Raw genomic sequence first — 20462 nt, 5'->3', positions numbered from 1 at the left:
TAATGTAGGCTCATCTCTTCTGGCCCGCATAGGCCTATGCTGACTATCTCGCTGGTCTGTGTAGACTAGCCCACCACTGCTCCTTTCAGACTCCCAGCTTACACTGATGGTGATCCTTTCTCTGTTCCGGATTGCACAAGACTCAACTGCCTTTGCGAATGCTTCCTGATCCCTGTGCCTAATTCTGCATGGGAGGGGGAGTTCTACACACTATAGAACTACCCCAGGAGTAAAATGTGAGTAACTTGTTGACAATTCTCAGGACACAAAGCAAAACCAGTTTCACACTTGGTGAAATATATAGGCATCTTATATATAAATCATGTAGAAATTAGTTTCAGTTTATATACTTTTCTTTCTGCTCTTTGTTTACATTGTTTTTCCCCCCATTCCAGTTCTTTATGTAATCTTTATTTTTATTCCCCTCCCCCATATATAAACTCTCACTTCTGCCCAAGAAACTAAAGTACTTTCACTGACCCTAAGGGTTGGAAGGAAGTCTCCATATAGATATGCCTTCTGCACCATTTTGAGGATCATGTAGCCACAGTACCAGTAGCTGTGTTCCCTCCTTGGGTTCAGTTGTATTGCCCATTCATCCTTCCATAGTATGTGCAAACCCCACTGGCCCTTTTGGATAGGAAACCTGACTTTCCATGCCTATACCTGCGGACAGCTTATGTCTCCGGCTGATGGCCATGACAGGTGCTACATCTGCCTGGATCCTGAACATGACCAGGCCAACTGTTCCACCTGTAGGTGAATGTCCTCAAAGGGTGAGAGCAGCAAAAATTGAAGTGCTCCAGCTCCAATTGCACCACCACTCTTCCTCCTCTTCGGGGAGTGGTAAAAGTAAGTCCTGGAGTCCAGCTCGACTCATGGAAGAGATCAAGTGGGTGCAAGCTGATCATCCTCCACATCGCCTTGGCATGTGTTAATGGGAGCAGTTTTCTGGGCATGCTGTACTGGCACTTCCCAAGAAGTCCAAAACTTTGATTCAGCGTCACCCCCAATAAGTCGCCTAAACCAAACTTGAAGCAGTCTATGCACCTAGCATTGGATTGCCCAATGTATTCAGCATCCAAGGCATGAGGCACCGACACCGTTGATGCATAGAAGTGCCCGGACACTGGACTTTCCTATGCCTTGTCGCACCTGAAGCATGCGTCAGTCCTCAAGGCACAAATTAAGCCACCTCAAACAGGTGCAAAAACACCTGGCACACTTGATGCCTACCACTTGGCGGTTGTTGATGCATCATGAGTCACGGAGCACAGATCAATCATCGAAACAGGATGTAGGGATGCCAGCAGTTCCCCAGGCACCATAGTTGATCATCTCAGCGAGCTTGGATAATAAACCTGACCTGTTCTCTGCCTTGTTCAACAGCTTCAAAGCCTCAGAGCAGTGACTGTTACTTCTCAGTACTTCCAGGGCGCCCAAAGGAAAGGGCTGCTCATGAAATCTTACAGGCAGTGTTGCCCAATCAATGGTACACAGCTCCAGCTTTTTCTTAGCAAACTCTGCACTTCATTTCCTGCCATCTCTGACCAGAGCACTTAGAGTAGCTCAGCTTCTGTAATAGGGCCTCCATCTATAGACCCTGGAACCTATTTGCTTTATCCTTCTACTGCCTCCCGTAGCTGGGCTACGGGAGGCTCCTTACCTCTTCCTGGAGGCCGCTCCAAGCCAGGGCCTTGCCTGTGAACTGTCCAGGATTTGCTCCAGGGCCTGGGAGGCCTCGATGTCTGTGGGGCCTGCCTGAGGCTACTTGTGTTTGCATGGACTTCCTGGTTTGAGCCATGCCCTTCCCTAGGGGCCGGCCCGCAGCACTTTTCCGTAGTTATAGGACCAGCTAGGTGTGGGCCTGCCAAACTCCTCCCAGGGAGTCGCCGGTCTGCAGCCCTATAAAAGGACTTCAGCTTCAGTCTGTCTTTGCCTTGCATCGTGGTGACTTCTCTCTGGAGGCTCCTGCCTGCTAGAGCCTTGTAAGGTTGTCTGTTCTTCGTGGAGCTCCTGGACTTGTCTGCTTTTATACCATGTCTTGATGTTTTGCCTGAGGTCGCTGACCATGTCCTGGTGTTCCGCCATGATCCTCCTTATCCTGATGTGTCCGCCTGCCAGGATGTTCTTCCCTGTGTCTTCGTCTGGTGCTATCGAGCCTTCTGTTCCTGTAAGCCGGTGCTCTCGGATGGTGTATGCCCGAGAATGAGGTGGCTTGCAGGTGAGAAGTGTCCCTGTGCTCCTGAGCCTCCGTTCCTGCCAGCCTTGGGGGAAGCTTTGGATGACACCGGCTCAGTCATTGGAGTTCCTTCTTGCCTGGATCTTCCCTGCGCTGTTCTGCTCTCCTCGTGTCCGTGACCAGCCTGCAAGGGATGTGTAGGGCGCGCAGTGGGACAGGGTGGTCCGTGACTCAGTCCCGCAGGTGGCCTGAGTAGGGCATCCTGAGAGACAGTGCCAATGTCCATGCCTTATGTGTGCTTGTTTGGATGTCAAGTTCCTCGTCGTGATGCCGTTGCATCAACCCAGCTGTTGTCCAGTGTCTTGTCTGCGATGCCGCCGCATTGATCATAGTCCTGTCTTCGTGTCAAGGCCTCTGTTTGCCCTCAACCTCAGGCCAGGCCTGCTGCTCCAATACCGATCAAGCAGCAGGTCCGAAAGGGCTCGGAACAGTCGGAGGACCGTTCCCCTACCAACATCACATGTTGGCTCTGGGAGCTTGCAGGCCTGGCAAAGGGTAAGACCGTGTTCAGCCATGCAGAGCCACCGTCAACTCTCAGCTCGGCTGTGAAGGTCTGGGCCCGGGCTGAGGCCCAAGGGCACACTAAACCGCCCGCTACGTAACAGGAAGCCTCCCCACTTTTAACCCCCTGGGCAATGATCCCAGCAGGCTGTAGAGAAAATTATGGACATAATCTGTACCTTCTTTACCTTTCTGTTTCCATTACCAGCATCACTGGCTTTTCCACTGGCTACCCAAATGTTCTGCCTCATTGGAATGGGTGACGCCTGGTACCTCACCTTTTCTGACCTCTTCTGATCACCGTAGAGCAGCATCCTAGGGAGCATCCACCTACCCCACTTCTGCCTTCAACTCTGCAAAGCCTTTACGGATCATCTTCACCTGCATGTTCCTATCCTCTCTCCCCTGGCAGCTTGACAAGCATCCCTTCTGATCTGCCCCCTGGCTTCCTGACCACATTTCTCCACCGGAGGGCCTCACTTATTCCCGTCTTGTGGAAAAGATGGGTGCATTGCTGAAGGTGGAAGTATGCACAGACTCTGATCCCAAGTCAGAGATCCTCTGCATTTTAAAGATTCTGGATATCCCATCAAAATTGTTTGCATTACTCACGCAGCCAGAGTTGGACATGGTACTTATGAAAAAAAAAAGGGAGACTCCTTAGAGTTCGCCATGGCCTGGAAGCTGGACTTGAAATTTTGCATGTGGAAGGCTCTGGGATATGGAGTCGTAAAGCTGCCTCACAACTCTGAGGTGGTGGAATCTGTGAGGGCAAAATACGTGTCTCCATTCAAACACTCCTCCAGGAAAAGACAACATTCTGCTGGACAAATTTGGGAGAAAGGGATCCATACTTTACAGCCTGAATTATGCAACACCAGTTTTATATGGTGCAGAACCATCCAATTTTTGACCTTCCTCTGTCCAGAACAGACTTCTCAAGTGGGAAGAATTCAATCCTTCCTATACTACCTGGGTGTGACTGGTTGTTGGTGGTGCCGTCAAAGGACATGGTCCACAGATATACCTAAACCACTATTTGCCTCCTCCAATCTTTGGGTTTCCTCATCAACTTCAAGTAGTCAATCCTGGATCCTACCCAGCACCTGCAATTCATTGGGGCTGTCATAGACATTATACAGGCAAGTGCATTCCCTCCCGCAGACAGGGTTGCCACACTCTGCAAGGTGGCCAATTCACTTCTGAAATCGCCTCGAACCACAGCTCGCCACCTGCTCAAGCTTCTGGGCCATGTAGCAGTAGCTATCCATGTGGTGCCTTAAACACACCTACATATGCACCACCTATAACAGCTTAAGAACAGAATGGAACCAACATCTCCATTCCCTCAATCCAGTGGGAGCACCGAGAGGAGAGGATCATCTTGTTGGTGGCTGAAGAGGATTAGTAAGCATTGCTTTGGGAAAGTTTAGAACTTAGTTTTGGGGAGAGGTAAACTATTTGGATATATTGTGTTTATCTTTTCTTTTTTTTAAAGGCTTAGTTTGTATTTCTTTCCCTCCCTCCCTCCCTCCCTCTCCCAACCACCTCTAGCTTATCCTATGATTTATAGGCAGGAGAAACTTTAATATTAAAAATAAATTTGCCTTTTATCTAAAGCATAGGATTGCCCATGACCTTATCAAGAGTTTAATTATCCCATTGCAGGTTACTAACAGATTAATGGTGAATACACCAATAAATTTAAAGGACTCTTATTTACACATTCCTACTCCCTTAGTAACCTAAATTTAACTAAGAACTCAACAAAACGTGTGCTACGAACCAGGAGACCAGGGTTCAAGTCCTGCTGTTGCTCCTTGTGACTTTGGGCAAGTCACTTTACCCTCCATTGCCTCAGGTACAAACTTACAGGCCGATACAGTACAGTGCGCTCCGGAGCGCACTGTTTACCTGCCATTGGACGCACGTTTTCCCTTACCCCTTATTCAGTAAGGGGCGGAAAACGCGCGTCCAACCCGCCGAACCTAATAGCGCCCTCAACATGCAAATGCATGTTGAGGGCCCTATTAGGTATTCGCGCGTGATTCAGAAAGTAAAATGTGCAGCCAAGCCGCACATTTTACTTTCAGAAGTTAGCGCCTACCCAAAGATAGGCGCTAACTTCTTCCGGCACTGGGAAAGTGCACAGAAAAGCAGTAAAAACTGCTTTTCTGTGCACCCTCAGACTTAATATCATGGCAATATTAAGTCGGAGGTCCCGAAGAGTAAAAAAAAAGTTTAAATAAAAAAAAAATAAAAAAATTTTGAAGTAGGCCGGTGGCTGTTGGGTCGAAAACCGGATGCTCAATTTTGCCGGCATCCGATTTCAGAGCCCGTGGCTGTCAGCGGGCTCGAGAACAGACGCCAGCAAAATTGAGCGTCTGCTGTCGAACCCACTGACAACTGCCGCTCCTGTCAAAAAAGGAGGCGCTAGGGACGCGCTAGTGTCCCTAGCGCTTCCTTTTGCTCCTTTCTACCGCCTCATTTAAATACTGTATCGTGCGCACAAGCGAGTGGGCATTCGCCCGTTCTCCCGCGGACTTTACTGAATCGGCCTGTTAGATTGTAAGCCCTCTGGGGATAGGAAAATACCTATAGTACCTGAATGTAAATCGAATGTCTGTATATAAAAATAAATAAGATGAAGGCAGCAATCCAGCAAGGGGGGGGGGGGGGGTCTTCCAGTTTTCTACATTGAATGTCACATGTATGATTTTTTTTCTTTTTTTAACCACCGGTGAGAGGTTGTATGTGTGTACCCAATCAAAGCACTCCTGGCTGTCAGAGAAAGAGTGTAATTTTCTGGAGGCTAGAGTGGCAGAACTGGAGGAGCTGAGGCAGCAAGAGAGGATTATAGATGAGAATTCAGGGACATAGTAGCCAAGTCCCAAATCCAGTCTGGTAGCCTTGGTGCTGCCTTAGAGGAGGAAGGTTTCCTGGTCGGAGAGCATCAAACTGGTGCAGCAGGAAGTGATCCTATAGCAAGTACCTGCTCTCCAGGTGATGCATTGCCCTATCGAACAGAGGATGTCTTCCAGGGCTACTGCCCAGGAGGGGAAGGGTTAGGTCAACAGCCTTAGTTGGTGATTCAGTTATTAGGAATGTAGATAGTTGGGTTGCTGGTGGGCATGAGGATCTTCTGGTAACCTGCCTGCCTGGTGTGAAGGTGGCGGACCTCGCGTGTCACCTAGACAAGATTTTAGACGGTGCTGGGGAGGAGTTGGCTGTTGTACATGTGGGAATCAATAACTTTAAAAATGTGGGGGGGGAGGTTCTGAAAGCCAAATTTAGGCTCTTAGGTTGAAAGCTGAAATCCAGAACTTCCAAGATAGCATTCTCTGAAATGCTTCCTGTTCCACGCGCAGGTCACCAGAGGCAAGCAGAGCTCTGAAGTCTTAATGCATGGATGAAACAATGGTACAAGGAAGAAGCATTCAGTTTTGTAAGGAACATTGGTACCTTTTTGGGAAGGAGGAATATTTTCTGAAGGGAGGGGCTCTCCCTTAACCAGGGTTGAACTGCGCTATTTGTGCTAACCTTTATAAAGTAGATACATGAGCTTTTAAACTAGAACAAAGGGGAAAGCAGACAGTTGCTCAGCAGCACAAACCTCAGAGGGATCTTTGAAGGATACTAATGAAGCAGGAGAGTTAGGGCATCCCAACAGAGGTTCCAATAAAAGCAAAAGTAGGCAATGTGCCTATAAGTAAACAATCACCTGAGCTAAAAGATTCCAAATTATCCCTGTCAACTGAAAAAGCAGGCTGCTAATACAAACAAAAAACACGCTTTATAATGTGTGTATACCAATGCCAGAAGTCTAAGAAATAAGATGGGAGAGTTAGACTGTATAGTATTGTGTGATGAGAGACTGAATTGGCATCTCAGAGATGGTGGAAGGAGGATAAGCAATTGGATAGTGCCATACCAGGATACAAATTATATCGCAGTGATAGGAAAGAGCAACTTGGTGGGCGGGAGTGGTGCTTTATGTCCAGGATGGCATAGTCCAACACAAGGATCCTGCAAGAGACTAAATGTCCAGTAGTATCCTTAGGGGTAGAAATCCCATATGTTTTGGGAGAGTACAGTGATAGGAGTCCACCTGGCCAAAATGATGAGACTGATGATGAAATGCTAAGAAATTAGGGAAGCTAACCAAATAGGTAGTGCAGTAATAATGAGACTTTAATTACCCCAATATTGACTGGGTAAATGTAACATGCCAGAGAGTTTCTGGATGGAATAAATGACAGCTTTATGGAGCAATTAGTTCAGGAATCGAGAGAGGGAGCTATTTTAGATCTTAGTGGAGTGCAGGATTTAGTGAGAGAGGTAAATATGGTGGGGCCGCTTGGCAACAGTGATCATAAAATGATAAAATTTGAATTGATTGGAAGTGGGGACAATAAGTAAATCCATGGCTCTAGCAATAAATTTTCAAAAGGGAAACTTTGAGAAAATGAGAAAAATAGCCATACTTTTCAGTTTTTTTTCTACAAAGGTTAATGTACAAAAGACAGTCCAGATACTTTCTATGCATTCAGAAAGTGGCAGGAAGGCCAAACGATTGTCTGTATGCTTAAAAGGTGAGGTGTGAGGCTTATTTTATCCAAAAGATCTTCCTCAAAATTAGGATCCATCTGAAGAAAATAGGAAAAGGCATAAGCATTGACAAGTTAAATGTAAAACATTAAGACAGGCTAAAAGAGAACTTGAAAAGGTTGGCCATAAAGGCAAAATCTCATAATAAAAGCTTTTTTAAATATATCCAAAGCAGGAAGCTTGTAAGGGGGTTGGTTGGACCATTAGATGAATGAGGAGTTATAGGGAGTTCTTAGGGACGATAAGGCCATCAACAGTTGTGATTTTATTTTGGAGTGACAGTATATAAAACCTAAATAAATGGTATGTTTTCACAGTGGAGTGCCTCAGGGATCTGAGCTTGGACCAGTACTTTTTAACGTATTTATAAATGATCTGGAAAGAGGTACGACAAGTGAGGTGATCAAATTTGCAGATGACACAATTATTCATAGTAGTTAAACCACAAGCAGAATGTGATAAATTGTAGGAGGATCTTGTGAGACTGGAAGATTGGGCATCCATATGGTAGATGAAATATTATGTGGACCAGTGCAAGGTGATGAGCATAGGGAAAAATTACCCATGCTGTAGCTACACAATGTTGGATTCCATTTTAGGAGTTAACTCCCAGGGAAAAGGTCTGGGCATCACAGTTGGTAACATTGAAATCATTGGCTCAGTGTGCTGTGGCGGTCAAAAAAGCGAGCAATATTAATTATTAGGAAAGGAATGGAAAATAAAACAGAGGATGTCATAATGCCTCTATCGCTCAATGGTTAGACCGCACCTTGAGTACTGTGTACAGTTCTGGTCTCCGCATCTCAAAAAAGATATAGTTGCACTGGAGAAGGTACAGAGAAGGGCGACCAAAATGATAAAGGGGAGGGAACAGCTCCCCTATGTGGGAAGGCTAAAGAAGCTGTTCAGTTTGGAGAAGAGACAGCTGGGGGGGGAATATGATAGAGGTCTTTAAAATCATGAGAAGTCTGGGTAAATTTGAATCTTATTTACTCTTTTTTGGATAATAGCCTATGGGGCACTTCATGAAGTTAGCAAGTAGCACATTTTAAAACAAATCAGAGAATTATTTCACTCAACACAATTAAGTTCTGGAATGCATTGAATGTGGTTAAGGCAGCTAGTGTAGCTGGGATTTAAAAAAAGTTTTGGATAAGTACTTGGAGGAGAAATTCATAAACTGCTATTAATCAATAGGGAATAGCCACTGCTTGTTGCCAGTATTAATAGCATGAGACCTATTTATTATTTGGGTACTTGTCAGGTACTTGTGACTTGGATTGGCCACTTTTTGGAGACAGGATACTGGGCTTGATGGACCCTTGGTCTGACCCAGTAGGGGATATCTTTTGTTCTTGTGTAAAATAATGGTGATCGTTGAAATGGCACAGGAAATACATTGGTGGCTACACCCACAGCAGTACAAGACCAGTCCCCTGTTGCAATCTGCCCTCCATCACCTGCTGCTGAATACAGATATCTCCTCCACAGGTTGGGGAGCTCACACAGGACATTCAAGACTTGGGGGTCTCTAGTCTGCTCAGGAGAGTTGATTACAGATTAACTTGCTGAAACTCAGAAGGATCTGTTAAGCCCTATGTGCCTTCAGCAACATTCTCCAAGGGAAAAAATATCATGATCCAGATAGACAACCAAGTGAGTGTTCTAGGTAAACAAACAAGGGAGCAAGTGGTTTTGGATCCTTTGTCAGGAGGCCCTACACATTTGGCAATGGGCGATTTCAAAACTATGATGCCTTGCAAGCGATTTTTATCTGCTCTGTGTAGACAACACAGTGGCAGACTGTTCTGCCCACACAAATGGTCAATAGATCAATCCACAGTCAAAATTGGGGAAGCCCTTGAAGACCTCTTTGCAATAGAGGACAACAAAAAGCTCAACCACTTTTGCTACATACACCCCAGATGCATTTCTCCTGCCCTGGAGCCAGAGGTGTTGTGAACACTTTTCCACCAATGCCACTTATTTGGGTCCTTGCAAAAATACTGATAGCACCAGCAGCATGGCCCAGACATTCGTGGTTTGCTTATCTGGTGGTGGTCTCTATGGGACATTACCCCTGTTGACCCAGGAAGGCAGCAGTTTGTTATGCTCTGTGCTGCTGTCACTTCATCTGACAACTTGGATGTTGAGCCCTCTGCCCTCAGCACTTGTTCTTGCCTGATTCGATTCAGGAATTTCTCTCCGCTAGGAAGTTGTCCACAAAATGCAACTACTCTTTCAAATGGAGACGTTATTCGCATTGGAGTGCCTCGTGTGCCTTGGACCCATTCAATTGCAGCCCCTGTTGCCTTCATCCTTTGGTTTCCAAGTTCATGAAGGGCCTCCTGTACCTTTGGCTGCTGATCAAGAAACCTCCTGTGCCTTGGACTATCAACGTGGTACTTGCCCCTCTGATGAAGGCCCACTTTGAGCCACTGGAATCGGCTTCTTCAAAACATTTGACCTGGAAGGTGCTGCTCTTGGTTGCTGTTACTTCTACGCATAAGGTGGGTGAACTCCAAGCCTTGGTTCATCCCCTTATCCATGAAAAAGTGGTCCTACAGACACATCCAAAGTTCCTACTGAAAGTGGTATCTGCTTGCCACTTAAATCAGTCAATTGCTTTGCCTACCTTCTACCCAAAACCCCATACACATGACTGGGAGAAGTTATTGCATACACTCGATTGCAAAAGAACTCTGGCCTATTACAGACCCTGAACAAAGTCTTGCAGGAAAATCCCTCAATTTTTCATCTTACACCCCAAACCAGACTGGTTATATCTGTTTCCGAATGGATAACTAGTTGCATTCAAAACTGTTACAGGCAAGCTGACCTGGAATTTATAGGCCCAGACAGGGCTCATCAGCTTCGTGCTACTGCTTTCTCCATTGCTTACCTGAAAGAGGTTCCTATCGAGGATATTTGTAAAGCAGCCACCTAGTCATCTATACATATATTCACTTCCCACAAATGTCTAGATGCCTTTGCTTCTATGATCAGCACAGTGGAGCATGCTATGCTACGTCATGCTGTATCCAAGTAATCTGCTCTCCACGGTGGAGTCCGGATTGCTATATTACAACACTGTGCTGCAACTGTCAGCTTGGGACTCCCCCCACAGACCATGGCTTATTGACAGGGAAAAAAGCAAGTTTGCTTAGCATAAAGTGTTTTCTGCAGATAGCAGGATGAATTAGCCATGAGAGGCCTGCCCTCCTTCCTGGCTAGCACACTCACGATCCAATCTACTGCTTTTGGAGCTGTAATGACAACACCTGCATGGGAACTCCCGCACATAACTGGTAGAGCTTAAAGCTCTAATAGCTTGGAGATGCAGTTTTGTCCAGTGCCACAGATCATGGCTAGCTCATGCTATCTATGGAAAATACAGTTTATGGTAAGCAAATTTGCATTTTGTGGTTTAGTAAGCTGCAGTGGTACTTTCTCTTGTTTTGTTCTCATTTTCATTTGTAGCCCATTTTATAGGCCTTATTCAATAAACTTTTTTTTTCCATAGGCACTGAATGGCAAAAAGTCCTCGTTCAAATAAGGCCTGATCTCTCTTCTCCACTCTCATTTTACTGTTTATATGTTTGACTTTCATGTCCCTCTGTCTTGCAGATACGACTCCGATGTCAGAAGGGTATTCCGCCTTCACTCCGGGGACGTGCCTGGCAGTACTTATCAGGGAGCAAAGTCCGACTGGAGCAGAATCCTGGAAAATTTGATGTAAAACAGCTGTTCTATGTTTTACATTCTTAATTTCTGCCATATTTAATGTGATGTGGGGTCCCTTTTTTCTATTTGAATCATGTACTCATTTTTTCCCCCTCCAAAGGAGCTGGACAACATGACTGGGGATCCCAAGTGGTTAGATGTCATTGAACGTGATCTTCACCGACAGTTTCCTTTCCATGAAATGTTTGTGTCTCGTGGAGGCCATGGGTAAGCAGTGGATCCTTTCTCATTTTTCCCATTCCTTTTCTTAAGTGCTGGATAAGCAATTCTTTTCTACTTCTAATCCTCTTGTTTAAATCCCCATCGTTGCATCTTCCATGTTTTTTTTCATTGTTCATTTTTAGGCATTCTTTATAGTACTGTAAAAAAAAAAAAAAAAAAAAAAAAAAAAATCTTATGTTTCTGATATGTTTATCTGTCACTTGTCATCTGCACATGTGCAGAAATGGAAAACAGCATATGCAGACTAGCAAGGATACAAATATAGAATAGCAGGAGAAGCATGCAGCAGGATCAGTGTGGCAGGGCCAGTTCTTTCATTCTCAGAGGACAAGCAGGATGGTAGTCCTCATTAGGGATGTGAATCGTTTTTTGACGATTTAAAACAATCGTCAGATATATTTTAAATCGTCAAAAATTGTTAGAGCCGCGATACAATAGCAATTCCCCCGATTTATCGTCAAAAAATCGTTTTATCGGGGGAGGGCGGGAAAACCGGCACACCAAACAACCCTAAAACCCACCCCGACCCTTTAAAACAAATCCCCCACCCTCCCGAACCCCCCCAAAATGTTTTAAATTACCTGGGGTCCAGTGGGGGGGGGGGTCCCGGCGCGATCTCCTGCTCTTGGGCCACGGCTGCGTTAATAGAAATGGCGCCGGTGGCCCTTTGCCCTTACCATGTGACAGGGCAAAGGTAGCACCGGCGCCATTTTGGTTCCTGGCACCCGACGTCACGAGTGCAGGAGATCGCTCCCGGACCCCCGCTGGACCCCCAGGGACTTTTGGCCAGCTTGGGGGGGCCTCCTGACCCCCACAAGACTTGCCAAAAGTCCAGCGGGGGTCCGGGAGCGACCTCCTGCACGCGGGCCGTATTGCCAATATTCAAAATGGCGCCGGCGCTACCTTTGCCCTCACTATGTCTTACGGGCGACGGCTTTTGGTGTTTTGGTGTGCCGGTTTTTCCGCCCTCCCCCTCCCCCGATAAAACGATTTTTTTAACCAAAAAAACCATTTTTCGTTAACGTGCCTTTTTGCAAACCGTTGTGATGGTTATCTAACTCAATGACGGTATAGAAGAGTTTTTAAATAAAATAAAACATTGGAACCCGTTGTCTCAAGACTATTCAATTCGCCTCCAGTTACCAATGGAAGTAGGCTCTCTGCTCCAGCCATGGCTTCAGGAAGCTCATCTGAGCAGAGGTGTACCCCTGTCCCCTCTGAAATTGGCTGGTCCTCATGACAGCATGCCTTCAGGGCTGGGGAGCTCACTATCGGGAACTAATGGCCCAGGGGCATTGAACCAAGGAAGAGGCCGTCTAGAACATAAACCACCTGGAAGTCTGGGCAGTCAGATTGGCGTGTCTACAATTCAGCCACATACTTCAGGGTCAAGTGGTCCGTATAATGTTGGACAACATGACAGTGGTAGCCTACATCAGCCGCCAGGGTAGAACCAAAAGCCAGCAAGTGTCACAGGAGAGAGATCTCCTTATGGAATGGGCGGAAATACATTTACAGATCGCAGCCTCCCATATCGCAGGAAAAGATGTCAGAGCAGAGTTTCTAAGCAGGGAGAGTCTGGATCCAGGAGCGTGGGCGTTGTCAGCCAAAGCCTTTCAGCTGGTGGTAGATCGCTGAGATCTCCCGTCCATTGACCTGCTAGGCGCATCTCACAATGCAAAAGTTCCTCAGTTCTTCAGTTGCAGAAGAGATCAGCTGATTCTCTGGGGATCGATGCTCTCGTTCAGACCTGGCCACCTTCCCTCCGTGGCCAGATCTCGTTCAGACCTATACACCTTCCCTCCGTGGCCCCTCCTAGGCAGGGTCATTCACAGAAGCGAGTGCCACAGGGGATTAGTCCTACTAGTAGCTCCAGATTGGCTCAGGCGTCTGTGGTATGAGGACATGTGGAGGCCTCACTGTGCCTCCCACCGCACAGGGACCTGCTACAGCAGGGACCAGTCCTTCACGAGGATCAGACTCTATTCTGTCCTATGGTCTGGCCCTTGAGAGGGTTCGCCTGATGAAGCAAGGTTATTTGGCGGCATTAATTGCCACCTTAATCCATGTGTGGAAATTTCTCTACGTCCCTGGTGTATGTGTGGGTCTGGAGAGTATTTGAGGCCTGGTGTGAGGAACGTGATTTCCCTTGGATGGTCAAAATCCCACTAATTCTGGAATTTTTGTAGGATGGCTTGAAAAAAGGTTTGACCCTTAACTCCTTGAAGGTCCAGGTAGCAGCTCTCTCCTGTTTCAGGGGCAAGGTGAATGGAACCTGCCTGTCGGCTCCATCCGGACATGGCCCGTTTTCTGAAAGGGGTGAAGCAGCTCCTGCCACCCCTATGGTGGCCGTTTCCCTCGTGGAATCTTAATCTAGTATTGTAGTTTTTGGCAGGGCCCTCCTTTCAGCTGCTGTGCAGTCTTGCCTTGCATTTATTAACCCTGAAAATGGAGCTCCTGGTAGCTATATTCTCAGCATGTTGCATCTTTGAACTACAGGCATTGTTGTGTTGGGGAACAGTTCCTCCAGATGACTCCAGGAGCATTACAGCTTCGTACTGTTTCATCCTTTCCCAAGGCAGTCTTGGAGTTTTTGAATTAGTACATTTTGTTGCCATCCCTAGATAAGCCGAAGGAAATGGAAGAATGCTGCCGTCTCTGGCATTTCAATGTCAGTAGGCTTTTGGTGCGGTATCTGGAAGTTTTCAGAACCAGTACGAAAGATCACATGTTTGTCCTTCGCGGTGGAATGAAGCAGGGTGAACCAGCTTTGTGGGCTACCGTAGCTTGCTGGATTAAAGAGGTGGTTACAGGAGCCTCTGTGGAGGCAGGAAAGCCATTACCACTTCAGGTTAAAGCTTATTCCACTAGGGCTCAGGCAGTCTCATTGGCGAAAGCTAGACTGATGTCTCCTGTCAACGTTTATTTATTTAAAAGGGTTTATATACCAACTAGATTGGTCGGTCAAAACAATTTACATGTAAAAATATACATAGTTTAAAATTGAAACAAACACAAGTCTTAATAAAAAGAGAGAAAACTATATAAATTGAAAACAAGCTGAGGAGGAGGATCGGTGATCAGCAAATATTGTTGGTTGATTTATTTATTTATGAACTTTTATATACCGGCATTCGTAGGACACATCACACCAGTTTACAAGTAACTAGAAGAAGGAAATTACAATGAACGAGGATAGGGGAGAGGGGGGGCAGGCTAGCAAAGGGGAGAAGTGGGCAAGGGCGAGTAACACAGCTAAGCGAAGGAGGAAGGAACGAGAATAAGAGGAGAAGGAGAAAGATAACCAATTTAAAATACTAAAAAACACAACACTTGTTGATGGGATCTATTGTGAAGTAGGGAGGGAGCTGAAGGCTGTGGAGAATAAAAAAAAGTCTTAAGTGTGTGTGGTTTTTTTGTGGGCTTTTTTTTTTTTTTTTTTTTAAATCTGTGTGATACTATTTGCCTTAATTGGTCAGGTAGTGAATTCCAGAGTGAGGGGGCCTATAACAGAGAATACGCATAATCGTGTGTCTAATCTGACAAGGTGGATGGTATTTCAAGGAGATTTTTGTGTAAAGAGCTTAGTTGTCTGCTAGGTTTTGTTTGTTTTTGCTGTCGCTTTTCCCGCTGCAGCAGCATTTCATCCAGTGCTCGCTAGCCTCTGACCCACTGCTGCCATCAAGTTCAATTTTGTGTCCCTTTTATTTTGGTTGACCATCTTTGGCGGGTTCCAGGGATGCTCTCAGTTCAAAAGGACCATGTCTATTATGGACTTCCATAATATATATCTCCTTTGTCTAGGAGCCTCATGTCCAGAAGTGTTGCTCCCTTTTGGGGTCATGGTTGCCCATTTGCAAGTCCTGACTGAAACTTATGAAGAGAATCCAGGCACTGAAAGACTAATCCATTGGCATCAGAGATATCAACCTTGGAACTGCGCTGATGGAAGGAGTGTCTGCATGGGGAAGACAATCTGTTCCCTTGATGTCAGCTGATGCGGATCCCAGAGATGGCCCACCATCTTTTTTGCAGTTGAAGGCATCTGGTTCAGTCTCTTCGACTCTGGCATCAAGGAGATCTCTTGCTGACCATTGAGGGAAACCAAAGAAGCATCCGCATCAGTCTCCAACGCATGGTGCCAGAAGAGGGGAAGGTTGGGTGCATGCTAAGCAGTCCCAAAGCGAGGATAGCAATCTCTATACATGCCAGGTAACTGACTTCACTGATTCTGATGTCTGCCATCAATCTGCTTCTCTGTTCCAAAGAGGATGTGGTCAGTCATTGTTGGCTTTGGCAGGCCTCACAAAAGGCAAAGCAGAGCCTCTGCTGAGGCATTGAGGCAGGTACCATTAATCCTCAAACCTCTGATCAGATGCTTGGCAGCAATGCGCTTATGCTGGTGCTGGATCTGATACAGATGCCCAGAGAGGCATCAGAGCAGCAATCAGTCTCCTCCCTGGCCATCTGAGCTCCTTGAGATCCAGGCCCAAACAGCCAAGTGCATTGGTACTGGTAACTGGCTGGAGATTGAGCACCAAGGAAGCCCTCGCCATCGGCAGACCAGGGTGAGTCGGACTCCAAAGTACTCTTTAGCATACAGCTATGACTTTGTAGCCACCTCTAAAGATAAGGTGTCGACAGGGCTCCCCTCAGATGCTTTTCCTCCACCAGATAGGACCTCTCCTTTGCAGGATTTATAAGGAAAATTATGGAAGCCATTCCATTTACTTTACAGACAGAGGATAAGACCAGCAGCAAAATACTGGACATCCTCCAGTTTGTGGAGCTTCTTAAGGAGATCATGGCAGTCCTTCAAGTTGAGAATGTGAAAAAAACTGCTCTGTGGCTCCCATCAGTAGGAAGGTGGATGAGGTCTCTCTCATCCAAAAGGCTCCCAGATTCAAGAAGAAGCAGTTACCACATGATCTGTGGTAGCTGAATCCACTCTCAAGGCAAAGAGGTTTAAAACCCACTTCTCGATGCTCCTGGGAATGGATTCTAGGTCCCTTGACGCTGTTGGGAGGAAGGTTTTGCAGGTAGCTATGCTCATCATCCACATATAGTAACATAGTAAATGATAGCAAATAAGACGAAACGTTCATCCAGTTTGTCCAGCAAGGTTTTGTTTTGTTTTTTTTTGTTTTTAATTTATTTTTTTAAATTTGGGTAATAGCAACTACTGTGCTGTGCAGGAAATCCTTATATTGCATCCTACCAGCTCTTCATGGGCTAGTATATGTATGACATGCTGAAGCAGATGCAGAGGATTACCAAGCAGCTTCCTCAAAAGCAGTAAGATGCCTTTTGATGGACAAAAGGTTAGAGTGCAGAAAACATATGGCCCATTTTGACCTTTAGTTTTCGAAATGGCATCGATTCTCTGCTATAGGTATAGGGATGCGCAGATTCACTTGACTGCGGGCCTTGGATCTCCATCCATAGGTGCATGAAAGACTCTGACGTGCCATGTACAGAGGAGAATTTTTTTCGGAGATAGCGTGAAATATGTGGTCGTGCAGATCAGAGATCACACTGCAGTGTTACAGCAGCTCTCCGCTGATACTCAGGACCCAGCCGCCGCCTCCTGGAGGTATCCAAGGCCGGGCAGAGGAATCACTTTTGCCACCTGAGAAGGCGCTGTCCTATGCACAGCAGGCACTTCATACTGTGCATGGATTAAGGCAACAGAGTGCCAAACCTCCAACAGCAGCAAAGTCCGTGTAGGGGACACGGTTTTGATTTCAAGAGTACCTGTGTTGGAGTTCCTTCCAGTCAAGTTAAGTTACAGTTTTATGTAGTGTAACCTGGGATGTATGGATCCCCATAGCATCATCAGATCTATTGGATATCCTGCCAAATCGACCCCCAAATCCCAGATAGTCACTCATCACCTCAGGAACTGCTTCTAATGGAGCTGTCTTCCATCTTAATGGCCAAAGCAGTCAATCCTGTTCCACCAAGGCAAAAAGTGGGGATTTTACTCAAAACTTTTTTTTCCAAAGAAAATAGGGACTCTGTCCTATCCTAGATCTAAGGGCCTTGAACAAATTTAACAAAAGAGAAAAATTCAAGATGGCTTCCCTGGGCACCTTAATCCCCTTTCTTCAAAAAGAGGACTGGTAATGCTTTCTCTGTCTAAAGAATGCTTATTTCCTGTAACTGATGAAATCTCTGAGTGTGTGTTTCATATTCCTTGTGGTGGGCTAGTGTTTGCTCCTTGTGTTTTCACAAAATGTCTGGCTATGGTGGTGGCGCACTTATGCAAACTGGGGGTGACCTGTATCCCTGTCTGGACAATTGGCTGATCTAGAGCACATCTTGGGCAGGAGTTGAGGAATCTATGCAGATGACCATACCAGTTTAAACAGTTTTTTAAATAACTTTATTTTCAGAATTTTTCACATTTAAGTCAGAAAATATTAGAATATAATTGATACAATAAAATAAACTATATTAAGTAACAAAGAAATATAGTAAAGTAAATATATCCAATTTAAGACCACATAGCGGAGTCCTTTACTACGTAAGAAAATATATAAATCAGGAAAAAGCACTATAATAAGTGAATCTCATAATCTAGCCCAGAGGATATGCTACATTATGAGGGAACAGGCAAGAGTCTTGATTCTGAAGAAACCCTTTCAACTGATCAGGATCAAAGAAAAGATATTTAACACCATTTTAAGAACACAAGGGAAATTGTAGAAGATATGTCAATCACACGTTGCTTTTTAGCCAGAAAGGACTTCTGCTCGGTTGGGTCGCCTTAGCAACATTAGGAAATAAAGTCAGTTGGCCCAAAAAAAATGTATCTGCATGGAAAAAAACATTTTCATAGCCCACATATGATCAAGTTCCAAAGCAAATAGAACAAGCAAAATAGCAGTACTCTGAATTTCTATCTGAGAGTCTTGTAACAAAGCAGTTACATTTTCTAATGCATTAGATTTGAAAAAAAAGGGTGACCAGCCAGAGGATAATCCTTCTGTATCGCGTCTCCTGGTGTCCCACTACCCCGTTCTACTTTCCTTTTGCCTTTTTCCAGCCCCCGCAGGCCAATTGGAAGCCTCCTTTCTTCCTACCCCCATTGCCCAATGGGAAGCCTCCTTCATTCTGCCTGCCCCCGCGCAGGCCATTCGGAAGCCTCCTCCCTACCAGTGGGAGTAGGAAGAAGGGAGGAAGCCTTTGATTGGCCGGTGAGGCAGGCATCAGAATGCCCGGGGGTGGGGTGGGAGGAATAGAGGCTTTTGAACAACGAAGCAAGGCCGCGTGGTGAAGAAGAAACCTGACCCCTGACGAAGCAAAGCTGCCATGGGAGCCCATACCCATGGCGGCGAAGAGGAAACCCGATCCCGACCAAACAAGGCCACCACAGTCTGTGGCGGCAAAGAGAAACCCCCACCGAGGCCACCATGGGAGCCCATTCCCATGGTGGCAAAAAAAGAAGGCCCGCCAGAGTAAAGCCGCGGCAGAACTGGAGCTCATCCCTGCAGTGAAGGAAGATGCTTTTGGTGAGAGCTGGAGCATGTGTGTGTGAATGAGTGCCTGGCTTGAGAGCTGGTGCTGTGGTCTCTGTGTGAATGGGTGTGAGAGCATTTGTGTGTGATTGAGAGAGAGACTGGTCGTGGGGTCTAATGGAGGGGGGGGGGGGGGAGTGACTGGCTGTGAGCGCTAAGGAAGAGAGGACTGTGAGGACAGGGCTTCAGCAGCCCTTGCTGCTTCTGGTGAGTGCTATTGGCCTGGAAGGGAAAGGAGTAGGAGAGTTGCTGGAGAGGGTAAGTAAAGGTGGCTTTTTAAGGTTATTTTTCTTGATTGACTACCATTTTAATTGTGTATTATGCGATGTCTGCGGTTTTGAAATATTTATTGATATTTGGACATGTTTTAATAATTTTTATGAGCTTTTAATTGTTGGATATTATTCTGTTCAGCAGCAGTTTTGTAACATTTTTAGTATAGCTTTACAATTATTTCTGTGTGGGGCTCTATAGCAGCTTGGCTTATTCTGTTTTCCCAATAGGAAATGTATTAGTGTTTAGGGCCTGGTTTAATAGTTGTATTTCTTAGATAGGGTTGTTACTGTTTTAGTGTGTTCCATAATGCAGGTGTAACTTTGTACGGGTTAGTTTGTGTGCATTATTGCAAATCCTGAGAGTCTGTTAGGTGCTATATTTCTCTTTCCATTTCTCCAGGTTCGCACTGCATGTAGAGTGGCTTTTTTGGTTTTCCATTCCAGTTTGTCTCCATATTTATAATTTGTGGTTTTTCTGTACTTTGTGAAGGGTGTGTGACCGAGGTGAGGTATTTAACTAGCATGTAGGGATTTGTATCAATCTTATTTGTTGTGTTTTCTCAGGATATGCATTAGTGGTAAATTATTATTATTATTATTTTTTAATTACTGTCTTTTCATAAGGAAGGCTATTTTGCCTGGTAGTAAAAGGAGTTTGTTTTGCTCTTAGTGAGATGTCATCAGAACCAGAATATCTTTTTTGTATGGCGAGTTGTACAGGGTAATGCCCTAGATTTGCTCTGTACTCATTGCTGGGGGTTGAGAGGATTCCTGTGGATGCAGAGTGCATGTTTACATTTAGCCCTGTGATGATCACTTGTTCAGTGTGTCACGCATGTGAGAACCATCTGTCAGTTGTGTCCCGGCCAAAAAAAGGTAAAGGCCTTTGTAATAGGAGGAATAGAATCCTTAGAAACTTTGAGAACCTACGTAAAATTTCCTAAGCAATTCAATTGGAGAAATGCTTGTAGACTTGGGAAAATTAAGTATTTTCAGGTTTAATTTCTAGAATTATTCTCAAGAGCCTCTAATCTATCTTGCATATATATATTGCTGACATCTAATCAAGGTTAGATCACATTTCTCCAGGGACTCCTGTTTTTCTAAGGAAGAAATATGTTCAGTATTACTCTTGATTATGACAAACAACCTGATTTTTGAACTTGCCCAGCAAGTGAACAAACATCTAATCTAGACACCAAAGACTGTTCTAACCCCTTAATGGCAAGCCAGAGTGTTTCCAATGTAATTTGTGCTGATCTCTCCAGAACTAATTCTGCAGATGCAGCTCCCAGGAAAGAAGTTACTAGAGTCTCATTGTTCTCACAGGACAAGCAGGATGGTAGCCCT

The 20462-nt window shown here is 45.5% G+C and overlaps 1 protein-coding gene across 2 annotated transcripts in view; it reads left to right on the top strand.

The window, feature by feature from the left end:
• Window positions 1-20462, top strand: part of TBC1D10A (TBC1 domain family member 10A) — a 165288-nt gene that overhangs the window by 91502 nt on the left and 53324 nt on the right. For both annotated transcript variants that reach the window (XM_029619762.1, XM_029619763.1), the window contains exons 3-4: window positions 10979-11086; window positions 11196-11302. In XM_029619762.1, the coding sequence (XP_029475622.1) occupies window positions 10979-11086; window positions 11196-11302 (215 nt within the window). The remainder of the gene's footprint in view (window positions 1-10978; window positions 11087-11195; window positions 11303-20462) is intronic.

This window comes from Rhinatrema bivittatum, chromosome 11, assembly GCF_901001135.1.
Source record: "Rhinatrema bivittatum chromosome 11, aRhiBiv1.1, whole genome shotgun sequence".
Classification (NCBI taxonomy): domain Eukaryota; kingdom Metazoa; phylum Chordata; class Amphibia; order Gymnophiona; family Rhinatrematidae; genus Rhinatrema; species Rhinatrema bivittatum.
Note: the sequence above shows the minus strand (reverse complement) of the source record. Positions and strands in the feature narration are given on the sequence as shown.